Source organism: Populus alba, chromosome 11, assembly GCF_005239225.2.
Source record: "Populus alba chromosome 11, ASM523922v2, whole genome shotgun sequence".
Lineage (NCBI taxonomy): Eukaryota > Viridiplantae > Streptophyta > Magnoliopsida > Malpighiales > Salicaceae > Populus > Populus alba.
This window is the reverse complement of record NC_133294.1, coordinates 4676204-4701436: the sequence shown is the minus strand read 5'-3', so window position 1 is coordinate 4701436 and position 25233 is coordinate 4676204. Positions and strand designations below refer to the sequence as shown.

Genomic DNA, 25233 nt, shown 5'->3' with positions numbered 1-25233 from the left:
CATCTAAACTTTATGTTACGTCTCTTTCACTATTAATATAATACACACATACAAGTAGATGTGTTTGTTTTATAATTCTTTATGATGACATAAAAATAGTGTATAAAAATTTAAATTTACAATATAGTTTTTTTTAATTATGTTATTATATTATATATAGACACATACTCTTTTCTTGAAACCATTCATCATTTTTTCTTGAAAGTCAAACCATAAATTATAGTTAAAACAAAATGCATGTTAATAATACACTATCTAGGTTAAGAATAATTTTTAAAAAATAATCTAATTTTAAGATATTTGGAGGTTTGTGAAGGATGTTTAATGACGTTTTAAACTTAGAGATATTATGTGAAAAACTATTTTGAGATAAATGTTAATTGGCAACAAAAATTTTATTGAAAAAGAGAGGTAAATGATTAATATTGAAGAACAAAAATCCCAAAAACCGTGGCCCGAATAGCTCCTCCAAGTTTCCCACCCTTGAATGAGGTGAACTCTATTTTATGATCTACTCATCTAAAGGAGTACATAATTGGGAAACCTAATTGCAAAACCAATTTGTTTTTTTGGGGGAAATATAGCTGGAAAAAAGAAGAAGGGGGAGTGTACGGCCATGGTAAGAGGCCCATGAATTAAGCAAGCAAACCACAATGGCAACTCTATAAGCCTAGACTTGATTTCACTTTCACCCCGAAGGCCCAAAGTTACAAACATTTTAGCTGCCTGAAAGACAGCAAGAAAACTAAACAGAGCAACTCCTCTGCTTCTTCCTTTTTGCACGAAGGAAGCTTCAAAACTCAAAAGGTGTGATTTTCATCTCAACTCTCTTGCACTTCAAATGCTTTATTTTACTGTTGTTCTTGGTCTTTTTCTGTTTGTGCAAAAGCCATGTTTCTTTCTGCTTACAAAGCTTGTGGTTTTACTATTCAGGGCTCATCTTTTAAAATAGTAGAGAATTATAAGTTATAGTAGATAAAGGAGCAAACTTTATCGGGAAAAATGTATCTATCTCCTCATAGAGAGAGAGAGAGAGAGAGAGAGAGAGAGAGTATCTTGTTAAATGCTGTGTTGTATTTAGATATTTGTTCATTTGTTGATTTAATTTGATATCATTTTAGTATGTTTTCCGAGCTTCTGTTTTATTAAAGTTTGTTAATAACAATGAATCTAAAGTAGATAAAGACTGAGTCTTTTTATGATTAGCTGATATGGGTTTTCTATGTTTTGGTTTTGTGTTGCAGTTACTCGATTGTTTTCATGGATTGAGTGGCCTGCTTTCTATGTTATTAAGCTCTTTTCTAATTAAAAGATGGTGTTTCTTGGAACGTAGTTTTCATTTGGGTAAGAGCATTTTAAACCCGATTTCTGAGGATGTTGTTTTTAGAGCTATTTGTGTTAATCTCAAACAAAGGAGATGGAATTTCTTGGAGAAAAATTTGGCGAGTCTAACAAATGCATTAGTGAGTCGTGTTGTTTGTGAGTTTCAGAACACGCCTCAGTTAGTTTTTGGAGTTTTACATTGGGTTGGAGAGAAGAGTGTTTTGCACTCGCTGGAGATTTCATGCTGTGTAATTCATGTTCTGGTTAATTCGAGGAGATATGACGATGCCTTGTCTCTTATGGGGAATTTGATGACTGTAAATGGCTTATCTCCTCTGGAGGTCCTAGAAGCATTGAATAATTGTTATGGAATCTGTGAATCAAGTCCTGCTGTTTTTGATGCATTGGTTCGTGCTTGTACTCAAATAGGGGCTACTGTGGGTGCTTATGAAGTGATCAAGAAGTTGCAAATAGAGGGTTGCTGGGTTACAATTCATGCCTGGAATAACTTTTTGAGCCATCTCATTAGGGTGAATGAGATCCATAGGTTTTGGATGGTGTATAGGGAAATGGTTTCTTATGGGTATATGGAGAATGTAAATACTTTCAACTTGGTTGTGCATGCTCTTTGTAAAGATTGTAAATTACAAGAAGCACTGTCTGTGTTCTATCGAATTCTGAAGAGTGGTATTTGGCCTAATGTTGTTACTTTTAACATGATGGTCGATGGAGCTTGCAAGATGGGTGACATGGACCTTGCCTTGAAGCTAGTTAGGAAGATGGAAATAATGTCTGGAGGATCTAGTAAGCCCAATTCTGTAACTTATAACAGTCTCATCGATGGGTTTTGCAAAACAGGGGGGATAACTGTGGCAGAAGAACTTAGGAATGAAATGATGAAAATAGATATTGAGCCTAATGTGAGGACCTATGCAACCATGATTGAAGGGTATTCACGAGCAGGGTGTTTGGAGGAGGCACTTAGGTTATGTGATGAAATGGTGGAAAGGGGATTGCTGCCGAATTCTGTGGTGTATAATTCAATTATGCATTGGCTTTACATGGAAGGAGACGTGGATGGAGCGTCTTTGGTATTTACTGACATGTCAGATAAGCAGATACCCCTAGATAAATTCACTTGTTCAATCCTCACAAGGGGTCTTTGCAGAAATGGATATATAACCGAGGCTCTTAAATTCCTTAACCAATCTCTAGAAAATAACCTCATTGAAGATGCATTTTCACACAATATTCTTATCAATTTCTTATGCAAAAGCAACAAATTTGCTGCAGCCAGGCAACTGTTGGCCAGGATGTATTTACGTGGCTTGGTTCCTGATGTTGTTACATTTGGTACTTTGATCGATGGGCACTGCAAGGAAGGGAACATTGAAAGTGCAGTTCAGGTCTATGACACAATGGTGAAGGGTGAGGAAAAACCCAACTTGTTAATATACAATTCTATTATAAATGGTTTATGCAAGGATGGATTGGTGGATGTTGCTAGATCTTTGGTAGATGTATTACAGAGGATGGGTTTTGTTGACACCATAACTTATAACACCCTGATAAATGGATATATCAACTGTGGGAAGTTTGACAAGGCATTTAAGTTACCAACATTAATGCAAAATGCTGGAATTTTTGCAAGCAGTGCCACTTACAACACGTTGATCAAGTTTTTGTGTAAGTTTGGTTGTGTTCAAGAAGCAAAGGAACTGATGACGATGATGGTCCTATGGGGTGTGCTTCCCGATAGTATAACATATAGAACTCTTTTTACCAACATCGACAAGAATTGCAGTGCTGAAGAGGTAATTGAATTGCATGACTACATGGTGCTTAAGGGAGTTGTTCCTGATAAACTAACATATGAAAACATTGTTAGCCCACTTCTTCAAGAAGAAAGTGCAACCAGCTGAGTTTTGGTGCGGCTGAGTGAGCATTCAGTGTAGAAAGAAGAAAACCACATGGGCCAAAATTCTGTTCTTTAATTTCTGTTGTTCAAATCAAGAATTTGTTGCGCTTACAAAGAAATAGGGGATTGCAAATGTACTTTCATTCTTACTTCCAGTTAAACTGCTGTTTTCATATATAATGGCGCACGTATACGGCGTCGCGGCGAAAATATTCCACTTCAAGTCTAAAATGTAATATTCTATCTATCTATGTAGCAAATATAGGGAGACAAGAAATTCTTGTCGTTTCTTGATGGAATGAGAGTCGCCACCTAGTATTTTGGTCACTAGGAACCCTAACTGGTCTCAAAGATCGGGTACGGGGACTGGTTGCGTAAAGGGAAGGTATTAGCATCTCAAATACACCTTATCTAAGGTAAGATGTATTGTTTGATTGTCTGATAAAACCTAAGGTGTTATTGTATGTTTAATTGTTGGTCTATTTATGGTTTAAGAAAAGTCCTTCTCAATAAGGAGGTCCTAATCTTATCGGGTAAAATCATAACCATTTTAACGTCTATATAAAAACTATATTTTTAATATCAGGAATACGTTTTACATATAAATTTGTAATTCCAAATACTAAAAAAAAAAAAAAAATTTATATAAAATTTTTGAAATATTGGCTTAGTTCTCGTAGTTCTAACAAACTTGTTGTTAAAACCAAAATGCATACTAATGCATATATTTTTTTGAAATTTCTTTTGTTGTATGAAAATATGATGCGATGATTTTTCTTTATTTGGGAGAGACTAGGCCGTATGCATTAAAATAAACACACACACACACACACACACACATATATATATTGATGTCTAGACGAAAAAGCGGGTATTTTAATATTGAATTTGTATCTTTACGGTATAAAAAAACAAACCAATATTAAGTTATTTTGATAAAAATATGCAGGAAAATCAACAATATTTTTTAAGGATTTTTCAGAATTTTTGAAAGCAAAACATTTTTTATTTTTAATTTTTTTTTTTGATGTTTTTGATGAAAATCGGGTATTTTAATACTGGATTTGTATCTTTACGGTATAAAAATACAAACCAATATTAAGTCATTTTGATAAAAATATGCAGGAAAATCAACAATATTTTTTAAGGATTATTCAGAATTTAATTTTTTTTTTTTTGGATATATATATCTATATATATAAATACTATAAAAATAGTATAATAAATAATAAATAATATTAGGTGGGCTGGGCCGGGCTCAACCCCAAAAGGGTTGGGCTGGACTCGACCCAAAAGGGGTTGGGCCGATCTTGGCCCATTTGTTCACTCTGCCTCTTTGATTTTGGTCCGGACCTGGCCTAGACATGGAGTTTGGGCCAGAATCGCCTAGCCTAGAAAAAAAGAACCCAACAGCACTCGGCTAGCACCAGCCTGGCCCAGCATCCAATATTCAACCATGGGGGGGGATTATTTCCCCCCTCCCATCCTCTTGCATGCAGAACCAATGTTTTGCATGCAGGAGGAAACGCAGAAATGAAAAGTAAATGCAGGGGGGAAGAAGAGCTTACCTGGTGCGGAGGAGGCGGTGGCTTGCTGAGCGGCCTGCTTTGCTGCGTTTTCTTTTTTTTCTTCGGTTCGTCCCTCTATTCGGTTCCTTCCCCCTACTCCCTTCGGTTAGTTCCCTATCTTCTTTTTCCTCCCCCTCGTGTGCTGGCATCCAGTCTCCATTTATAGGGGCAAAGGGAGCGGGGCCTCATTATGGCTGTATGGGGAGCGGGGCAGCGCCGGTCGGTTGGCTAGTGGGTGCGACTGGCAAGGCGCGGCTCCCCTGGTTTCTCATCATCAAAGAGCGTGGGGCTTTGGGTCTTGGCAGAGCACGCGTGGAGAGAGAGAGGCAGGAAGAGTTAAAGAGGAAGAACAAAAGCTTTTCTTCTTCCCTTGCTGCACGTCCAGGGGAAGAAGAAAGGGAAACAATGTCGTTCAAAATGACAATGTTCTGTCCTTCTTCTTCTTCTTCTTCTTTTTACATGAAACGGCGTTGTTTTGGACAAAACGCCGTTTCATTTAAATGTGGCGCCAAAATATTTGTTTCCAAATCAGTCCTTAATTTATCCTTTGTTCTATTAAGTCCTCAAATCTAATTTCGATTTTAAGAATTAATTCAATTCCATCCCTGCCAATTTTAGTCTCCACCCCTATAGTTGGCCGCATTTTTCACTTCAGTCCTTGGCCTCTGATTTATGCAATTGAGCCCTCAATTGATCAATAAACTTTCAATTTCTTCAATTAGGCCCCTGAATCAATCAATTACAGACCCTCTATTTATGCGTCTTTTCCAATTTGGTCCTTGGTTTTGGATTTTCTCAATTAAGTCCCTAATTGGCCATTAAACTTCAATATTTAAGCAATTAAGCCCCTGATTTGACCTAATCAATTCCTAAAAATTATAATTTGACCCAAGAACTTTAATCTCTTCCAATTAAAGCCCAAATTGACTTAAAAATCAATTTTTCTTGCAATCAAACCCTCTATAAATTCAATTAAACCATCAATAAAATCCAATTAAGTTCATAAACATCCAAATTTGGACTTTTCTCCTCAAAATTCAAATTTTCTTTTCTAACAGGGCTCTCATCATTCAAGAATATACTGTCAAAATTTCAATCTTTATATTTTTAACCTCCTTAACCAATTGTTCTGACTATTTTCTAAGCGCTCTCGCCTCCTATTATTTTTCTAATTTCTTCCGGCTATATATTTATTTATTTATTTATTATTATTATTTTATTTATTTTATTTTATTTTTTATTATTATTATCTTTTGTTATTATTATATTTTTTTTATTTTTATTTTTGTGTGGGGACCTAAAAATGGGTTACAACATATAAAATACTGGATTCAGGTTTTTTCAGTTTTGTTCTCTTTACTTCATTGATACTGGTTTAAAGTAGTTTTGAATTAGTTCTTGATGCAAAACATGGGTACTAAGTTGTCCAATTATCAGATTTTTGAAAATACTTGGGAATGCACTTTTTTTTTTATACAACTATTTCTTGCGTAATTTGCTGTATTGCATCAGAGGGTGGCTTGGTTCATGAGACATGCACATGTAGCATGTTGTGAAGGCTCCATTTTGGGTGATTAGCATGGTGGCTCATCTTAGAATTCAAAGACTTGGTAATTGGTTAAAGTTCATTTTTCTCTGTTTTTCTTTCAGAATGGCTGGATTTGGATAGATGGAGGGACAGTGCCCTAAAGGGCTAAACTACAGAACCAAGCCATAGGGGTACTGGATCCCATGGTTGGTTTGAGTTGATTTTCTTGCTTCAAGAGCATCCAAGTCGCGTAGCCCCCTGTACCTGATGTCTACCACCAGTCACTTATCCAAATTTAAAAGATCTAAATTCAATGATCCTTTATTCTATAAAAGCACTATTAGAGCCCTATATTATGTTGGATTTATACATCTAGATATTGCATAGAATTTTCACTATGTCAATAAATTCAAGCACGAACCAACGAATTGGCAAGTAATACAGATAATTCTTCAATATCTAAAACACACAATTTCATTTGGTCTACACAATTCACTCCATAGACTAATAAATCCCTTCAAGGATTTAGATGTGGACTAGAAAGGTAATAGTGACAAACACAGAAGTGTTGGTGCGTATTATATTTATAGACATAATTTTAAATACCTGAAATTAAACAAGTATACATATATAAATATTTATTTTATTAAAATATATGATTGAATACAATTTTTATTTAAAATATTCTTAAAAAAAATAAATAATTTTTTAATTCATCATTTAGATTTGATATGTAGTAACCTGATTTATTTGTGAAATCAAGTCAAGATTTGTGTTTTAAAATAACATGAATTATATAGCGAGATTTGATAATTTGATATTTTAAATAGTATTTTTAATTTGTTTTTAAAAATATTATTGAAGAATTTTTTATAAGATATTTAGATTTAGACTTTAAAATAGATGAAAAAGACTTGAAAGCTTACGAGAATTTCTTTACTTGACTAGCTTATCTAGAAAAAAAATTTGTACATGTGGCATCCGCTTCAGGAATTGATAGCTTTAGAATAAGAGGAGAGTCGAACAAAGGAAATCAACCGAAAATCACACTAATGACATCGTTTCCCCTCAAAGGCCTATCAATATGTTTTTGGGTAGAAGCTATGTGCCTAAATCTTGCACTTTTGTACATACCTTGTTTATTATCTACTTCTATTTCAACTTTGAGAATGCAGCTCCATATATATCTCATTCTCCAAAAAAAAAAAAGAATACAGTTGCACAGACAGGTTCTTAAGTTCTCTCTTATGATAGCTGTCAGCTCATTCATGATTGGTTTGCAATTTCAAACAACTCTACAATCTTTATTAATTATGAGAAATAAGCATGAACACTCAAAAAACAGCTGTGCTTAGTTTGGGATAACATGGAAAAACAATACAAATGTTGACAGGCTTGATGAATTTTATTTCTGTCAAAAGAGAGATTCACCACTACATCATCTGGGACAAGAAAGAACAGATGGTTGTGGCTGTGGAGATGCATGGCGATTAACAGCAGGACTTATCAATGCATGATGAAACTTATAAACGAGGTTTGATTCTACCTCCATTACACCCTCCAACACCTTCACAACTGCTGACATGAAAGGCCTTCTTTCTGGGTCATCTTGCAAACACCAAGCAGCAATCTTTATCATCCTGATTATTTCCTCTCTATCACCCTGCATGGACTGATCATCCAAATTCTCCACAATGTCTATGAGCCTATCCTGTTCAGCTTTCTTCTGTAACATCCTAAGCAAATGATTTTCAGATTCTGGTTGTGTGTGATCAAAATTTCTGCGTGCACAAACTATTTCCAGGAGAACAATTCCGAAACTGTATACGTCAACTTTTACTGTGATGCGACCTGGTGGTGTTTTCCAACATTCTGGAGCAATATATCCACAGGTTCCTCTGGTTCGGGTTTGAACTTGGCTCGTATCTCTATCAACTAGTTCAGACAACCCAAAATCACAAATCTTGGCATTGAAATTTGCATCCAAGAGAATGTTCAGCGGTTTTATATCGAAATGTATTATTTTCTTCTGGCAGTCTTCATGAAGATAAGCCAGCCCTTTTGCTATGCCAAGTGCAACCTTATTTCGGGTCTGCCAATCGAGGCAAGATCCTTGGTCATTCTTGAAAATCCATTTATCCAGGGATCCTTTGTTCATATACTCGAAAACCAAAAGCCCAGATGATTTCTCTGCACAAAATCCTATCAATCTTACCAAATTAAAATGGTTGATGCTTCCAATTGCCTCAACTTCTAATAGAAATGAACTCATATCTTGGCCTAATTTGTCCAACTTCTTCACAGCGACATGAGTCCCATCTGGCAGTACTCCTTTGAACACAGATCCGGAACCTCCTTTTCCAAGTGTATCACTGAAATCATGAGTTGCAACACGAAGATCTTCGTATGAAAACCTCACAGGCGTTCCTGGAACTTGCCTTATATCATGATCAGCTTCCAAATCCTCATTTTTCTCATATTCCTCCCACCACCTCGCCCTCAAAATAAGAGTCACTATGAGGAAAATGATGAGAAGAGCACCACCTATTACTCCTGCTATAATCGGTGCCAAGCGTCTTCTTGAAGTAGGCCTTGTTTTTGGCAAACGGCTTGGGGTTTTCTCATCTGGCAAAGGGGTTGGAGGGAGTGGCATAGGGCTTGGTGTTTTCTCTTCTGGCGAAGGGCTTGGAGGGAAAGGCATAGGGCTTGGTGTTTTTTCATCTGGCGAAGGGCTTGGAGGGACTGTCATGGGGCTTAACGTTTTCACCGTTTCGTTAGTTGTAATTACTGTTGCACTGCTCGATGAATTGGAGCCTTTTGCAGAAGCTTTCACTGAAGATGTGGGGCTGGTTGCGCTGGACTCGGACGTCGAATCAGGGCCATTTGCAGTAGCATTTACTGAAACTGTTGTTGAGGTTTTGGTGGACTCCGATGACAAACGTCTTCTTGGAGTAGTAGTTTTTGCTGCAAATGGATGAATCAATCAAAAAGACAATGATGAAAGGACGAAACCATACTTCAACAGGACTGCGTTTGTCATATATACGTTTCTTTGCAGAAGACATTTTTGTTGGAAGATCAGGAGTCGACAATGGAAGGGATTAGAGATTGGTTGCTTGAATTTGCAGTTTAGTGATCTTTATTTTATGTTATTTTGATTATTTCACCTGTAACCATTTTCTTTATCTTCTCTGTTTTGTCCGACCTCTTGGGTTGGTTATTTTTACCTTCATTAGGCTTTATCTTTATGGCTTTATCAAAACAAATATGCTCCCCTCAACTTTGGCATGTATATTGGTTAATGCACCAGAGACTATATAAAAATAAAATAAATTATATTTATTTTATTTTATTAAAATATAATTAATGACTTGCATTTCATTTGGTTTTCTCATCTAATTCTTAAAAATATATTTATTTGGGCATATATATTGGTTAGTACACCAGAGACTATATAAAAATAAAAATAAATTATATATATATATAATTCATGACTTGCATTTCATCTGGTTTGCTCATCTAATTCTTAAAATATATTTATTTGCTTATAAAAAATAAAAAATAACTTGACTTCTTACTGCATTAATAAATATTATGGATTTCAAGTGTGGTATAAATTTCTTATAATTTTTGTAATTAGTAATAATAGTTTAAATTTTTATAAGTGATCTCTCATTTACAAATTTCATAATTTACATTTTTATCAATAAAAAACAATGATGTTTAGTTAGATTTAATAGGCATTAAAAATATAATACATAACATTCATTTTTTTACTATTATTTGGTATGCACTTGATTGAAATAACGCCTTCCAAATAAATTTTTTTATAGTAAGTTCAATATTATTAATTATTGAATTAAAAGTAATATTATTAAAAAAATATAAAGCTTCCTGATTGAAACTCCACTCCACGTATGATTTGGGTTTTATAAACTTTAAATTGGAATGTCATTTGCGAGATTTAAAGAATTATATTAATTGTAATCATGAAGTTTTAATAGTGAATAATCATTGAGGATTTCTTAATCAAAACACTTGATAGAGCTAGGCACCACTTAAAATCAAAAGCCAAAAAGAGGGTGTAAATCAAACAACAAAAGAAAATTAAAATATATAGAATAAGAAAAATTAGTGTGTATGCTAGAGTTCCACGCAAGGGCGGACACAAGCTGAGGGCTAGGGTGGGCTCTAATCCAGGTAAGGATTTTATTAATATATTTTGACTAGTTTTATATAAAACAAATTCATAATTTTTAATTGAATTATCAAAAAATTCTGAAAATTTGCATAGAGCCTTGTAATATAATACTTTAGCTTGGGTTAAAATTTCAGAATTTTTGAAGAAATTTAGAAATTTGATGAAAAATCACAATTTTACTGGTTTTATGTTATTGGATATAATTTTCAATTTGACTATCAGATTGAGCTGAAATTTTACAAGAAATCTTAAAATATATCGATTGAAATCTGGTTAAAATTTTAGGATGAACGAAGCTTGGTAATGTTAACAAAAAAAAATGTCAAATAAAAGCAAAACAAACTCATTAAGGGTAAAATGATTATTTATCATTAAAAAATAAAAAAAATCAATTCTTCCTTCCTTTTATATGTTGCTAACTGGGCAGAAGCAGAATAGAAAAAGATTTTTTTAAAAAAGGCAAGATTAAAAAAGTAAGGAAAAAAACATAAAAAAATCCAAGAAAAAAAGAAATAGAAAAATGAGAGCATAACCTTGTAAACTTACAAAGTCTAACTTATAAAACACTAATCTAAAGAAGAATAAAGTGAAGGAAGGAAGAATTGAGAGATGGAAAAATTTTAATTACTTTGTTTTCCAGTTGACATGAGATTGTTATTTTATCCCAGTTAAGGGGTTGTTATAATAACGATTCAGATTCGATTGTAGATGAATTATATTTTATAAAACATCAAAGGATGTAATTTCAATAGTGAGTTTCTTTTTATTTTTTACTTCAATTTTATGTATTTTTAAATTTATTTTTTAATATTTTGGATAATATATTTGAATTAAAATTTTAATGTTAACTTTAAAAATTTATATTTATAAGTTAATAATTAATCTTTATATATATATATATAAATAGCCTAGATCAGAAAAAATTCCTGGCTTTGCCCTTGGTTCAACGGTATTATTTTTCAAATTCTTTCCAAAGTCACCATATGAAGCATCCTTTTTTTCTTTTCTTTTCTTTTTTAGGATAGAACCAACTTCCATTTTCTGCAATCTTTCTTAACTCTTCATGATTTCATCTAATCAAACTATCCCTAGATATCAAAATGATTTAAAATAGAGCACCAAACTCGAAAAAAATGCTACAAGATTGAGAAATGGTAAATTTACCTGCGCAGAAAATAATTTGGTAATTGACTGATGCACAATAGTGTGGTGATCCAAATGCTTTGCACACACACTTGCAAGCATCGATCTCCCCGCCGGAACTATTAACCTTGAGCTCTGAAAAATATGCTACGTTCGAATCCGCCACGCATCCTACACCAGAACCAGGAAAGGCTGGCTAAAGGCACAACAAGATTAACATTAAAAAGGAAATAAAATAAAGCTCACCAGAACCAACAAGCTTGAACTCTGGCAATATGGCAGAAGTAGCCGTGCCGTTTCCTGAACATTCTAGTTTGCCAGAACCACAATCACCTGTGATGCAGGAGAAATTTCCTGTGGATTCTTCAGTGCAATATGTATGGCCCCAAAAAGGATAACCCCAGGAAACTGGTGGTGATATGGTTTTTGACTGTCCCTTTTGAAGGGAGAAGCTAGAGATAGATGCAGGAGGATCATCTTCATTTGCCAGAAACCCTGGCCATATCGTGTAGTTGCACTTGTTTGTTACTGAAAAAGTTGTTGAAACAACACCTGCTTGCGGATATATAATATGGTTTAATTTAGATTCTAGAATTAGAACAGAAAACATATAGAAGCATTATTCAATATCTACCAGTTACCTGATATGAATAAATGAGCAATGAAGAAACAGATTAGATCCATAGATTGTGGAGCTCCAAGCTTAGTGAGAAGTAAGAAGAGAAATATTTATTGAACACGGGGGGGCTTTGTCAAGGACTTAGGTTGTGTTAAAGAGATCGATTCAGATTTTGAAGCTCAAGCATGGAATACAATTATGTTTTGTAACACTGCACCAGCAGTACACAACTCGTGTATTTAATCTAGAAAAGCTGTGGAAAGATTCCTTCAGAAGTGTCCAATCCATTACGAGCAAAGAGCATCTTCTTCAAGCATGGAGGGCCCGACGTTGTTAATTGTGTTTAAAGTTCAAATAAGCATTTTAACTGCTTTACCCGACTTTTAAGATATGAGAATGTTTTCCACGCGATGCATTATGTTTACATTACCGACACAAGACTGTACAGATTGTGTTTACATTGAAAAACTGTGAAAACAGATAAGGAAAAGATTTGCCAGTACTTTATTGAATAATACTCTGCCGCTTATATAAAAGTGTTTTCTTATAATTATGCTACGCCATATTAGGAATGTGAATTGCAATAGGAATAGGTATAGTTTATTGAACAGGTCAACATATTTGTTTCCTAAACCATTACATAAACATTAGGATATTATTGATCCTTTTTTAACATTTCCCCTCAAGTTGAAGAGTGAATGTCGAGAACTCCTAACTTGTGAATCATGATAGAGAAAATCTCCTTTCCTAATGGCTTAGTGAATGTATCCGCAAGTTGATCTGCTAAAGTAACAAATTGGGTTATGATTGATCCATCTTGTATTTTATCCCGAATAAAATGACAATTCATTTTTATATGTCTAGTTCTCTCATGGAAAACTGGATTAGCCGTTATATGTAAAGCTGCTTTGTTGTCACAATGTAGCAATGCTAGTTTCGGATGCAATATCTATAAATCTTTTAATAATGAACGTAACCAAGATAACTCGCAGCATGTACCCAAACCAATCGTCGTCTTTATCACCAAGTCCTGTAAAATACACCAATAGGAAAAAAAAAAAAAAGTTACTAAACAATTGAGACCTCTTGTAACTCGACTTATAAACATCAAATCCAACTTAAAGGATGGCACACCAAGCATATTTTTTAGAGAAATAACAGAAATCAAAGGCAAAGTCTCGGTAGATGTAATTGGAGCATGTTCTCCACTTGGCGTAATAACCTGTGGTAAAATAGAATTCTAACGACTATTGACAAGCAAATTCAAAGAAGAAGTGATGTGATTAATTGTACCACTGTCAAGAATCAATCGAGGTAGTCTGAATGGTGCTTGCAACAAACCTGGAGAAGTAACAGTAGCATTGGCCTAAGGTTGAGAGGATTGATCTGTCCCGTTTTTATTCATAATGGACAATATCTATTGAAACTGTAAATCAGAGAATCCATTCATGACCGACTACATCTCTTGCATTGTGGGACCTTCCTTGACATAATTGGCTGAAGGATGGGCAGACTTGTTATAAGGAGGACGACTGCCTTGACGGTTGAAACGGTTGGCTTTATGTTTTGGATGGCTTGGTGGATAGCCATGCAGTTTCCAACATGTATCTCGTACATGATGATCATTATCATAGTATAAGCAATGCAGTGGCTTACGTTTAAAAGAGTTGGAGCAAGAGGAAGCACCTTGTCTTGATTGAACTGCTAGAGCTGTAAGTTCATCTCGTTGAACTGCTATGGCTGTAGTTTTTTCTGTCTCATGTGTATCATTTAAGCTGTGTTGCTTCTCTTCTTGAATAATAGAGGAATATGCCTGGCAAACATTAGATAGAGGATTTAGCAATAGGATATGTCCTCTCCTCTAATTGCTTTGTAAAAGTCACTTAGTCCCATGAGGAATTGCAAAAGCTATTGTCTCTTGTGATCTACCCTATAGGAGTAAACAGTGCTGTTATAGAAACCCAATTCATCCCACAATCCTGCTTGAGAAGTACAAGCAATATCCCTCTCAATCTTAAAGATACGAGGGGTGCTTTGATAAAAACAATCTCGAAGGTCTTCCTAAACTTCTAGGGTTGTAGTTGAAAATATAAGCACTGTCTACAAGTTCTGGTGTAATTGAATTGAGAGTCCATGATAGAATCATGGCATTGCATCTCTTTCATGAAGCATAATTGTCTTGTTGGCTCTTGACAAACGGTATCTGTATTGTACCATCTATAAATCCCAACCTATTTTTAGCATTCAAGGAGATGGTCATAGATCTGCACCAGGTAGAATAATTATCGCCATTGAGAAGCTTGGAGACAAGCACCAATCCTGGATGATTAGAATGGTAGAGAGAAAAAAAAGGATCAAAAGCATTGTTCTTGCCTTCCTTAGAAGATTGTTCGTGCTCCATAATATTAGACAATTGGCAGGAAAAAATTAGGACAAGAAAAAAAATGGTAGAGAGCTAGGTTACCAGTTCTGATACCATGTGAAAACAGAGAAGGAAAAGATTTGCCAGTACTTTATTAAATAATACTATGTCGCTTATATACAAGCGTTTTCCTATAATTATGCTACACCATATTAGGAATATGAATTACAATAGGAATATGTATAGTTGACAAAACAAGTCTACATATTTGTTTCCTAAACCATTACATAACATTGAGATATTATTGATCCTTTCTTAACAAAAACTATGTTAATATTACCAACATAAGTTTAAAGAAAATGTTACGTAGCCAAACATTAGAGATTGAAAATTCCAAATAGGTAGGAGGTATTATTATTGATTTTCTCAAAACATACATATGCAGTGAAAATGATAAATTTAATATTTTTCTGGAAGTTCTAAGAATCCTGTTAAATAGATTTAGAGTTATTTATGTTTATACGAAATTACCTGAAGATCAACTATTCTTTTTAGCTTTAATTGTTTCAAGGTTGGAATATTGCAAAACACAAATTATCTAATTATTCAACCTCTAATAGTAATCTATACGAACCACTAGTGAGAAATCTCCTAAACCCTTTTAGTAGAGAGAGATTGTTATACTTTTGAGTGCTAGTCTTTTCTTATGTTGTTCAAATGTTCTATAACTTATATAGTTTTTTTTTTATATAAAATTAAAGGCATCACATATTTATAAGGCAAGTGAGCTAGTAGCTTAACTAACAATAGTCAAGTGGTTATGATTCAGTTAGTGGAAGAGAATATCACTAGCTTGAATCCTATTACTTGCATTTCTCAACCTACTTGTAACTATTTGATTGACCATGGACCTCGAGTAGACGGGCTCACCCTCGTGGTTTGGCTCATGGGAGTGGCCACCCACCCGTGGGTCGGGTCTCAGAGTATGTCCATGATATATAAAAAAATATTCTATTTATAGAAAAATCTAAAAATTAACCCTAAAAATAACAAATTATCAATTTGCTCTTGAAAAGTATCACATATATTATTTAAGGACAATTTTATAAATTTATTAAATCAAGTCCTTAATTGATTTTTCTAGGTCTAGAATTGTAATTCCTTGTATAAATTATAATATAATACTCAATTTCTAAAATTTATTTACAATCAAGTTATACTTACTTAATCATATCATTTTTAATTTATAACCAATGGATCTATATTTGTGACCCATTAAGTTTTTTTAATAAAGTTTCTCAAATATAATTCATAATCCTAAATAAAATAGAATTAAATAAATTAATTTATTATCAATTCAATAATTTATTAATTTATATTTGAAGATTAAGTACAATGTTTAGTAACCTATCTTAATATTGGAAAAAGTCATAAGTGATTTAACTTAATATTTCACTTACTAGTTTCTCGGTGTAATTATTATTCACTTATTAATAATATTTTGATTTATATATTATAGCATGAATATTGTCTAATCAATCAAATCATGTTTGCTCTTAACATCATGGTCATTGATTCTTTGATAAATTTAAAAAAGTTTTTTCAAAATTTTTAATTATTCAAAAACTGTTATATAATTCATGTTAAACTCAATATTTTTTTTTGTCACATTTAATTAGGACATCTTATAGTCGGGTCAAAATAAAACATTTTTTATATAAGATAAATTTACAAATTCTTTCAATAATTATTTAATTTAACCTTGAATTTGTATTATCTTTTTAATCTTGGATACAATGGAATATAATTAGGCTGAAATTAAATATTATATCCAAAATTTCAACTTAATTTCTTTACATGTCTGAAACCTTTTCAGCCTATTTTTTTTTGTTTTTTAAAATTGTCAATCTTCTTGTTATGACATTTTCTCCTCCGTTTCAATGCACACACGTAAATTTCTGGTACCCTCCTGACACTCGTATACAGAAAATGACATTTTGGATCCAAAGTATCCGCTTAAAAAGTTAAAATACAAAGAAAGTGACCCTTGAAAAGTTTGGAATCAAGAACGGATAACCCCAAAGCTTTAAACAAAGATGCGAATTAAATAAAGCAACTAAAGATAAAAACACCCAGCGAGATGGTTTCTCCACAAATGGACCACACCATTACATAAAGTCATAAACTACCATTTTCCATGTCTTCCGTTAAATCTTATGAGATATCATGTCCTTCCTCGCAAAATCGTATTTCAATTGTGAGAATAATACAGATTTGCATGCATATTTCATTCTAAAAAAAGAAAAGAAAAGAAAAGAAAAGGGAAAAACAGTTGCATATACATGTTCTAAAGCTCATTTTTTATTGGCTTGTAATTTCAAACAGCTCCACTACCCTTGAAACTAGAATAAAATGAGAAAATATTATCAAACTCAAAAAAATTGGTATGCTCATGATGTAGAAAAGTGGCGATGGAGATTCAGGAGAAGCTTAGCTTTCAGATACGAAGTTGATAGCGCGAGACTATCTTGACAGTGCAGACCAACGCAAAGATAAAAGAAAACAATAGTCCAAATCCAATTTGATATGATTTTGCCTCCTCTTTCCATAATAGTGGCTATCATTTTTTATTCGAGATTCGGGTAAAACAAATCACCCCAATTCAGAGGTGCACGTTTTGGATAGGGAGCTATGCTCCTTGATGATTGTTTTGGATCCCAAATTTCATTGTTTTGGCCTACGTTTTCCAAGTTTTATATATGAGGGTTTTTTTTCGATTTTTATAAAATTTTCAGGACTTAATTTCGCTGTGATTTTTATTTCTTTCCTTACTTAAATTTTGTAAATTGAATAGTTTTAGACAGCATTTTGAATTTTTTGAATAATCAATTTGTTTTAGCAAATTTTATAAACCTAGCTATAAAAGCCCGACCTGTGGACTATTTTTGAAAGGGATTCTTTCTAGAATCCAAATCCTTCTTGTCTTGATCTCATGATTTGAATAAATGAAGAAACAGATTAGATTCAACAGATTGTGGAGTTGCGAGCTCAATAAGAAGTAATTAAGAAGAGAAATATTCAAGGAACACGGGGGTGGACTGACCTTGTCAAGGTCCTTGTTCATATTGAAGAGGGCTCAGATTTTGCAGGTCAAGCATGGAACAGCAGCCTGTTTTGCTACAGTGTAGCAACAACACACGACTCACGTATTCAACCTAGACAAGCTGTTCAAGATTCCTTCAGAAGCGTCCAAGTCCATGACGATAAAAGAACATCTCTTTTAAGCAGGGAGGGCCCGACGTTGTCAATTATGTTGAAAGTTCAGATAAGCCATGCCAAAGTTTTCCACAAGAAGCAAGTTCAGATAAGCCATGCCAAAGTTTTCCACAAGAAGCATATTACATTACCCACACAAGTCTAAAGGAATTAATTAAATTTTTTCGCTGACTATAAATTATTGGATCCTAAACTTTTCTATAAACTTCACCTTTTTGTGAGAGAAATAAATATAAATTAAAAAAAAAAATATAGAATTTGTTTGATATTAAAATCAGGCGCAAAGCGTCAAAGATGAAAGGACACTTTACCACGTGGAGGGAACCATCCTGCCCGTGAGCCTCTTATTTTACGCGGAATGACCTCGGTTTGACCTCTTCCCAACAAACGTCCTTTGTGATATGTGATGGACGGAGTGTTTTTGGACTCCAGGTGGTCAAAAAATTGATAAAATAATACAAGGTAAAAAAATATTAAAAAAAAAATAGATATATAAAATTTAAATAGTCACAAAAATTATATGATTCTCAACATAGAAAAATAACCCACGAGATGAAAACTAAAGCAGGCATCATTCACATCAGGTTTCACTTTCCCTTCTCTCTAAGCTAAGAGTAGATGCTCTGCTTCAAGTCAACTTTTTCGTGTCAAGGTCGTAGTCAAGCTTTAAAGTCAACCTGCTTCTATTAATCTTATTAACCTAATCCCATTGACAAGGTTTTATGAACAATTAAGTATCATTAGGCCCAATTTCCAAAAGCCCGAAAACCCATCTCTTCTCCATTTACAGACTTGGGGATATATTTGTGCTCTCAACAACATCCTCCAATGATCCAATATGGCACTGAACTGGCCTCTTGTGGGCAGATCTCACTTGATACTCACCGCATCGCTAGCGAAGTGAAATGTTTATAAACTTGAGTTGATTTCTTCCTTGCTTACAAATGATTATTATTTTACTTTATTCTGTACTGTATCTTATATAATGACTTGTTCTTGCCAAGCTCGTGCATGTTATCCATATCATCATAATTTAGTGAAGGATCTTTCTTTGTTAAAAGATGTATAGGCGTGATCATCAGACAGCATCTTGCTATGATCTGGTTTCGCGTACGTACTTTCGTATTGCTTCAGTTTGGTAGCTCCAAATTAATCAAAATAGAAGCAGCATTTTTTTTTTATTTCTTAGTATGTAGATAAGATGAGATATTATAAACTAATCAAGCTAAAAAGAATAAGCTAATAGTTTATCCACTGAAATTATTCTTAATTTATTGTGAGAAATTGGGCAAAATTGCAAGACTTTATTTGTTAGGGACAAAATTCAACACATCATGAAAAACATGGACTAAAAAGGATTAAAGACAAGACAATTTTAATTATTACACTTGCATTGGAAGTACAGCAAGAGAGGCAGCAAAAAGAGATAAAAAGATTAAAATATATATATAATCTTACAACTACAGCTAGAATCAGAGAGAAAAAGAGAAATATATGAGGACTATAAGAATCAAAATTAGGTCCAAGTTCTATAATTAAAGTTTGAAAAAAGCTTTCATTATGAGGATTATTTGTACATCATCGTCATCATTTCCTTCTTCTTCTTCTTCTTCATGCAATATCCGTAACCAACACTCTTTATTTCAACACCTTCATTATTTGTAAACACTGTAACACTGAATTCAACATCATTATATATCAAACTCAAGATCATCGCCCCTAAATTTACAGTGGCTTAGCAAATAATATTATTTGAAAATCAGAGGGGCATATAAAACATGAATAGATTTTTAACATTGAAATTGAACTTGGTTACATTGCCAAGTTTTAATTTATTGAAACATACAGTGCAGCACACCTAGGAAATACTAATACAACCCAGTTCTCTGGACCGTTGATTTATATATAGTCCCATATATATCGGCCAAATTAACTCTTTCCCATCCATCAAGCTAGTCTTAATCGCTTGAAATGAACCGTTTGGATCAGCTCAGTTCTTCAAAAGGCATTCTGAAAACCAGGTTGCTGAGCGCTTCATCTGTCTTGTTAAATTATCTGTACGGTTTATGTGCACCAAACCAAATCCTACGGTGTATCCATCTGTAAATTCAAAGTCGTCGGTGAAAGTCCATGCAAAGTAACCTTTGACTTTAACTTTATAATCGCTGCAAGAAAGATCAGTTCAAATGTTAACAGTTTGGTCTTTTAATTTATTTAAATCATTATTTGAGCCCTAACTTTTAATTTAAGGCAAAAACAAACGAAGAACGGAAATTAAAACCGTGGAATTACGCAATAGGTAAACTCACTTGATAGAATTTAGAACATTCTGCAGATGGTCATAATGGAATGTTATTCTTTGACTATCATCCAAGGTTTCAGAATCTGATAATTTAGCAAGCACGCGGCTGTACCCTAAATAGACGAAAAATATGAAAGAAACAAAGAATTAATGAGGTTGACCATTAAAATCTTACTAGATCTCCATTTTAATCTGCAAAGCTTATTATAATACCATTCTCGGTTATGTAAATTACTGGATCTTCGTAATTGTATTTGGTATGATTCAAAAGATATTTTATCCCCTCTGGATAGACATACTGCCATGTTGCACCAGCCTGCAATTTGTCACATATGAAGCTTAATTATAACATTCTTTCGCAATATCGAATGTCTAAGGAAATTGGGTAAAATACGTATCATTTTCATACAAACCTGTGGACCGAGGGGGTTCCCATCTCGTTTTGCTGAAAAAGTATGATGAAAACAACACGGTGAAATTAATTATGTTATAACAACCTCAGCTTGTTTTAAACCCGCAGGGCATAACCTCAGTAACAAATTCACTAAAATGAAAAAATTCTTACCTTTAATGATGGCATTAGAATCTGTTTGATATCTAAGATGATCCGGGTCAGCAGGATTTGCATTTGCTGCATAATATGCAGTATAATAATTTAATCCAACAAAGTCAAATGTTACATTCACTTCATCTTGTGACGAGAATGTTGGCAATCTTTCTTTAACCAATTCCCGCATGCTGGTCGGATAGTCACCATATGTTATAGGATTCAAGAACCTAGAAACATGAAATGTTGTTACGAGTTTTACATATATATTAATTTTATTTTTTATTTTTACGAAAATCTAGATTAAATGAAACAAATACAGCCAACAAGACAATATCGACTCTCCAACATCAGGATACAAAAGTGACACAATTTAAATTCAAACCAAAACTCTAAATAAACTCTGCTGCTTTGTTAAACTATCCACTACTGTCTTCTGACAGGAAATATGATGCTAAAGGAGCCCAACTTTTGGATTGGAGCAGTAATACAAATGAAAATGATATGAAGCTTCCAAATTCTATCACAAGTGAAGCTTCAAAATTCTATCACAAGTACTACTAAGCAACCACCAAGCAATTATAACATCGAGATAATTAATAAAAATAATTATAGAAGATCCAGCTAGCTACTAGCTTATGTTTTGGAGAAATACATACCAACCAAGCGAGAAATCAAGAGATCTTTTGGCAGCATCATAATCATCCGTACTGTTAGAGTAGGGTTCGAACCAAGGGGTATTGAGTGTTATCCCAATCTTCCCATTTTGAGATGCCTACATTTTCAATCAAAAAAGGGATACCTAAATTTATTGTTCATAGGGATTAAATAATACTCTATCCATTAAAAATGTTCATTTATTGGATACCTGATACTTTTCCTTGTATGTCTTGACTGCTACTGCGTGAGAAAGGAGGAGATGGTGAGCAACTATGTAAGGCTCAGTGGAAGAGTTTCCTTTTTTGCAGTACGTTTCATTCACCCATTTGGAACATCGGCCCGGTGCAAAGTCACCGGAATCATAGCCAGCACTGGAGAACTTTTGGGGCTCATTTAAAGTAATCCAGTACTTCACTCGGTCACCGAATTTCTGGAAGCAAAGGTCAGCATAGTCTCGAAAATCGTTCCTATTAATTAATTAAAAGAACAGAAATTCTATGTTACAATTCCATATCATAATTTTTCAAATACAAATGATTGGCTTCTATTTTTGAATTATATGATGATGGAACACAATATGTGATAAAAGGTGATGACTTACACAATTTGATCACTTAGAAACCCTTCGTACTTGTCTTCAAGTGCTTGAGGACTATCCCAATGAAAGATAGTTACAAAAGGCTCTAAACCTGTGAAGTTTACCCTCAAAACATGAGAGCGGCTTTTAGATATCTTCTCAAATCATATTGTGAATTTTTTCTTTTCCTCTGGAAAAAAAATGATTTAATTTTTTATCCCCTTTTTGGTTTTATTTTCATATTATGAAATCAAATTCACACGAATCAATTCAAGAAGTTACTAAATAGTTGGTTCAATATGCTTGCGATAGCCATGCTAGTAATTCTCTGAGTTCTTTTAACTATGATCCACATTTCTTAACAAATTATTTTGAAGATTCAAGCAGCACACATGAAACAACAGAAATTGTATATTTATTCTAAGAAGAGGGAGCAGATTTAAACCTTTTGCTATGCTGTCATTGATGACCTTGTTGTAGAAATCAATTCCATACTGGTTCACTTGGCTTATATTCCCACCTGAATATCATTAAATATTTGTTTTTGAGAAAACTAAAAGTAAAAAAAGTGTCAACAAATAAATATTAAATGCACATCCTTTCACTGTTCTTTATCTCTAACCAATACTTACTGGGAAGTAATCTGGCCCAGTTGATAGAGAATCTGAAAGCATCCATATGCAAGTCCTCCAATATTTGAAGATCATTCTGTAACGGTATGGCATTCACGTTCATTATTACATGTACTCATTAGATTTTAACGAGATTAAACTTTAGTTTTGTGTTTCTAAACCCTGCTTGCTCTGTAGTCCATTTTTACTATAATCTTTGTGGAAAAACTAGCGTATCAAAGGAGATGAAGATACATGAATTTGTGTGTGAGCTCGTGCGCGTGTGTTTGTGTTTTTTAAATAGCATTTAGTTAACATATCTTACACGAGAGATAAAGATAGGAGACACTTCCTTCCTGTAAAAGACAGGACACAAATTTACATCTAAATTATTATAGCAACAGATTTCTTGTATACTTATGTCTCTCCAATAAAATATGTTTTTGTCTTTTGTATCTGTTCCTTAATTATTCTAGTACTACACTAACCAAAAATAATCTTACTACAGCAAAAGAATTTCAAAATTCTTTACCAGTGAGGAATTTAGCGTATCTAATGTACATCATTGGATCATCTTAGCAATGAATAACTTGTTAATTTCAAATCCAGTTGCCATGGTTTGGAATATGTGTTATTTTTATTATGAGCTGTTTAGAAAAAAGAAATTTCGATAATGAATCAAATTAACTAAAAAAGATCGATTCTTCATAAGTCATGCTAAAAGCAATCCAAAATCCCATTATCATCGAATTGATATTTTTTAAAACAGTTATTATCAAATTGATATATACCACATAGCGATTGTAGAAATCATTTGCGATGTGCGCGTTGGTGCCACCATCTATCCTTTCTGAAAGAAGAAGAAGAAGAAAATGTGATAATACATAAACCTAAAATCAATATAAGGAATAATAAGATATATGTTCACCATTGAAATGTAAGAATATTCAAGTAATGAAAGAGAGGCATCATTTTATCTATATGTTCTATACAACTATAAATTAATTTGAAGATTTACAAGTTAAATTATCTTGAATATTGCTGTCATGATTATGAAAAGATCAATGAGAATTTCTTGTTTAAATTTAATTACTGCTGTTTATCAATCTTTTAATCTTGTATTCTAAACTATAATATTAAACTCAACTAAGTTGAGCGTAATTTGCACTAGTTTTCTCTCTCAAATAAACTCAAATCAAACAGAAAAGAAGATTATACAAAACTATAAGGAAGCTTCTTTTATGATTTTTTTCATTTAAAGAATTGAGTTAACCAAATAATATTAATAAATAAGCATAAAAATTATATGAAAAAAAGACTATTTTTCATAGATAAATAAAATAAATAAATCATCAATGCGAGGGATAAAAAATTGTTTGTGCATGGATGAGAAAGTACAAAAAATTATTAATAATATTAAAGTCTGACGTTAATAGAATATAAATTTAATCCGTTCTAAGAAATTAGAGGATATATGAAAGATTCAGATAATAAAATTGAAGGACTTATTCTTAGCAACATACCTGAGTGGAAGACAAAAGCCAATAAAGCAAATTATAATAATTAAATTACTAAAATTCATAATGAGAGAGAGAGAGAGAGATACCCGGGTAAGATCGAGTAAAATTTTCCCATATACTCTGACCTCTGTGACCTCCGACATTACCCTCGTACTTGATACCATTAACAAAGAATAGAAAAATATTAATATTGATAATATCGTATTGGGATATGTAGGAATTCATTATTTTTTTTGACACACAGTTATACAATAAACAAAACTCCTTCAATGCATGTGTTTTGGTCCTGCTTCACTCTAAAATTTTTTATGTAATAGTTTTATAAGCATGTAAACCATTTGATTGGCTCCAATTTGGACAATAAATTGGAGGGAAGGCGACAGAAACGAGCTGCTAGGAGAAGTACAGCAGCATCTGACTTGCGTGTATGTTCTCAGCTAGCTATAAAGCTCAGCCTGGCTTTAGTCTTTATAACCATCTGAATTGCGTGTATCTTTTATAGCTAGCTGTAGTCTCATGATGAGAAGTTGATGACTACGTATAGGGAATCCTAGCCTGGAAGCTAAGAAAAGGTTCAGTCTCGCTACCTGGTAAGAGGATGAGGCTACCCCAAACGTGAAATTCTCTGGAAAGGATGTTCGATTGAAGTAAGCGGTAACATTACTATCTGTGGTTGGCATCACCAGCTTAGCAGAAGCTAACAGGCAAATTATTAGGAAGAACATTCCTAAAAATGGCCAGCCAAGACGAATAGCCATCTAGCAATTATTAGGTAGCAATGTGTTTATGGGTTGAGGGATTTGTGGATTCAATTGTCATGCTAAACCTTCCTTTATATAGAGGCAAACATGTGTGTGTAATGTAAGCGGCTATGGTAGGGATTTTTATCCAAGTTAAAATGAAATTTTTTTGGTAAAGCAAAACCTGACAGGGAAATGAGTGCTTTTAGCATCCGAAAGATTATAATCTACTAAACCAGAATATTATTTATTTATTTTCTGGATATATTTCAGGAATCGATCCGCAGGACTTTTACAAACTAAAACATGAAGGAGAATTTATTAACTACAAATTCTTG

The 25233-nt window shown here is 33.4% G+C and overlaps 3 protein-coding genes across 4 annotated transcripts; 1 reads left to right on the top strand and 2 right to left on the bottom strand.

The window, feature by feature from the left end:
* Positions 1–445: 445 nt before the first annotated feature.
* LOC118042542 (uncharacterized) lies at positions 446–3402 on the top strand. Of its 2 annotated transcripts, XM_035050243.2 has the most exons (2): positions 446–807; positions 1245–3402. In XM_035050243.2, exon 2 carries the CDS (start codon positions 1284–1286, stop codon positions 3243–3245), a length of 1962 nt encoding a protein of 653 aa, XP_034906134.1. In that variant the 5' UTR covers positions 446–807; positions 1245–1283; the 3' UTR covers positions 3246–3402. The 2 variants fall into 2 exon arrangements, with proteins under 2 accessions (XP_034906134.1, XP_034906133.1); XM_035050242.2 differs by lacking the exon at positions 446–807 and having other exon boundaries at positions 1212–3402.
* A 4218-nt stretch (positions 3403–7620) lies between these two features.
* Positions 7621–12623, bottom strand: LOC118042543 (PR5-like receptor kinase). The gene is made up of 4 exons (XM_035050244.2): positions 12323–12623; positions 11928–12233; positions 11703–11852; positions 7621–9301 (listed from the first exon to the last, which is right to left on the bottom strand). The coding sequence occupies exons 1-4, from the start codon at positions 12363–12365 to the stop codon at positions 7776–7778; spliced, it is 2025 nt and encodes a 674-aa protein (XP_034906135.1). The 5' UTR covers positions 12366–12623; the 3' UTR covers positions 7621–7775.
* A 7102-nt stretch (positions 12624–19725) lies between these two features.
* Positions 19726–24946, bottom strand: LOC118042535 (beta-glucosidase 13). Its single transcript, XM_073412810.1, has 13 exons — positions 24743–24946; positions 24242–24308; positions 23427–23485; positions 22657–22732; positions 22470–22544; positions 22049–22136; positions 21656–21914; positions 21447–21562; positions 20806–21017; positions 20654–20685; positions 20454–20556; positions 20248–20353; positions 19726–20103 (listed from the first exon to the last, which is right to left on the bottom strand). The coding sequence occupies exons 1-13, from the start codon at positions 24911–24913 to the stop codon at positions 19929–19931; spliced, it is 1539 nt and encodes a 512-aa protein (XP_073268911.1). The 5' UTR covers positions 24914–24946; the 3' UTR covers positions 19726–19928.
* Between the last annotated feature and the right edge of the window lie 287 nt (positions 24947–25233).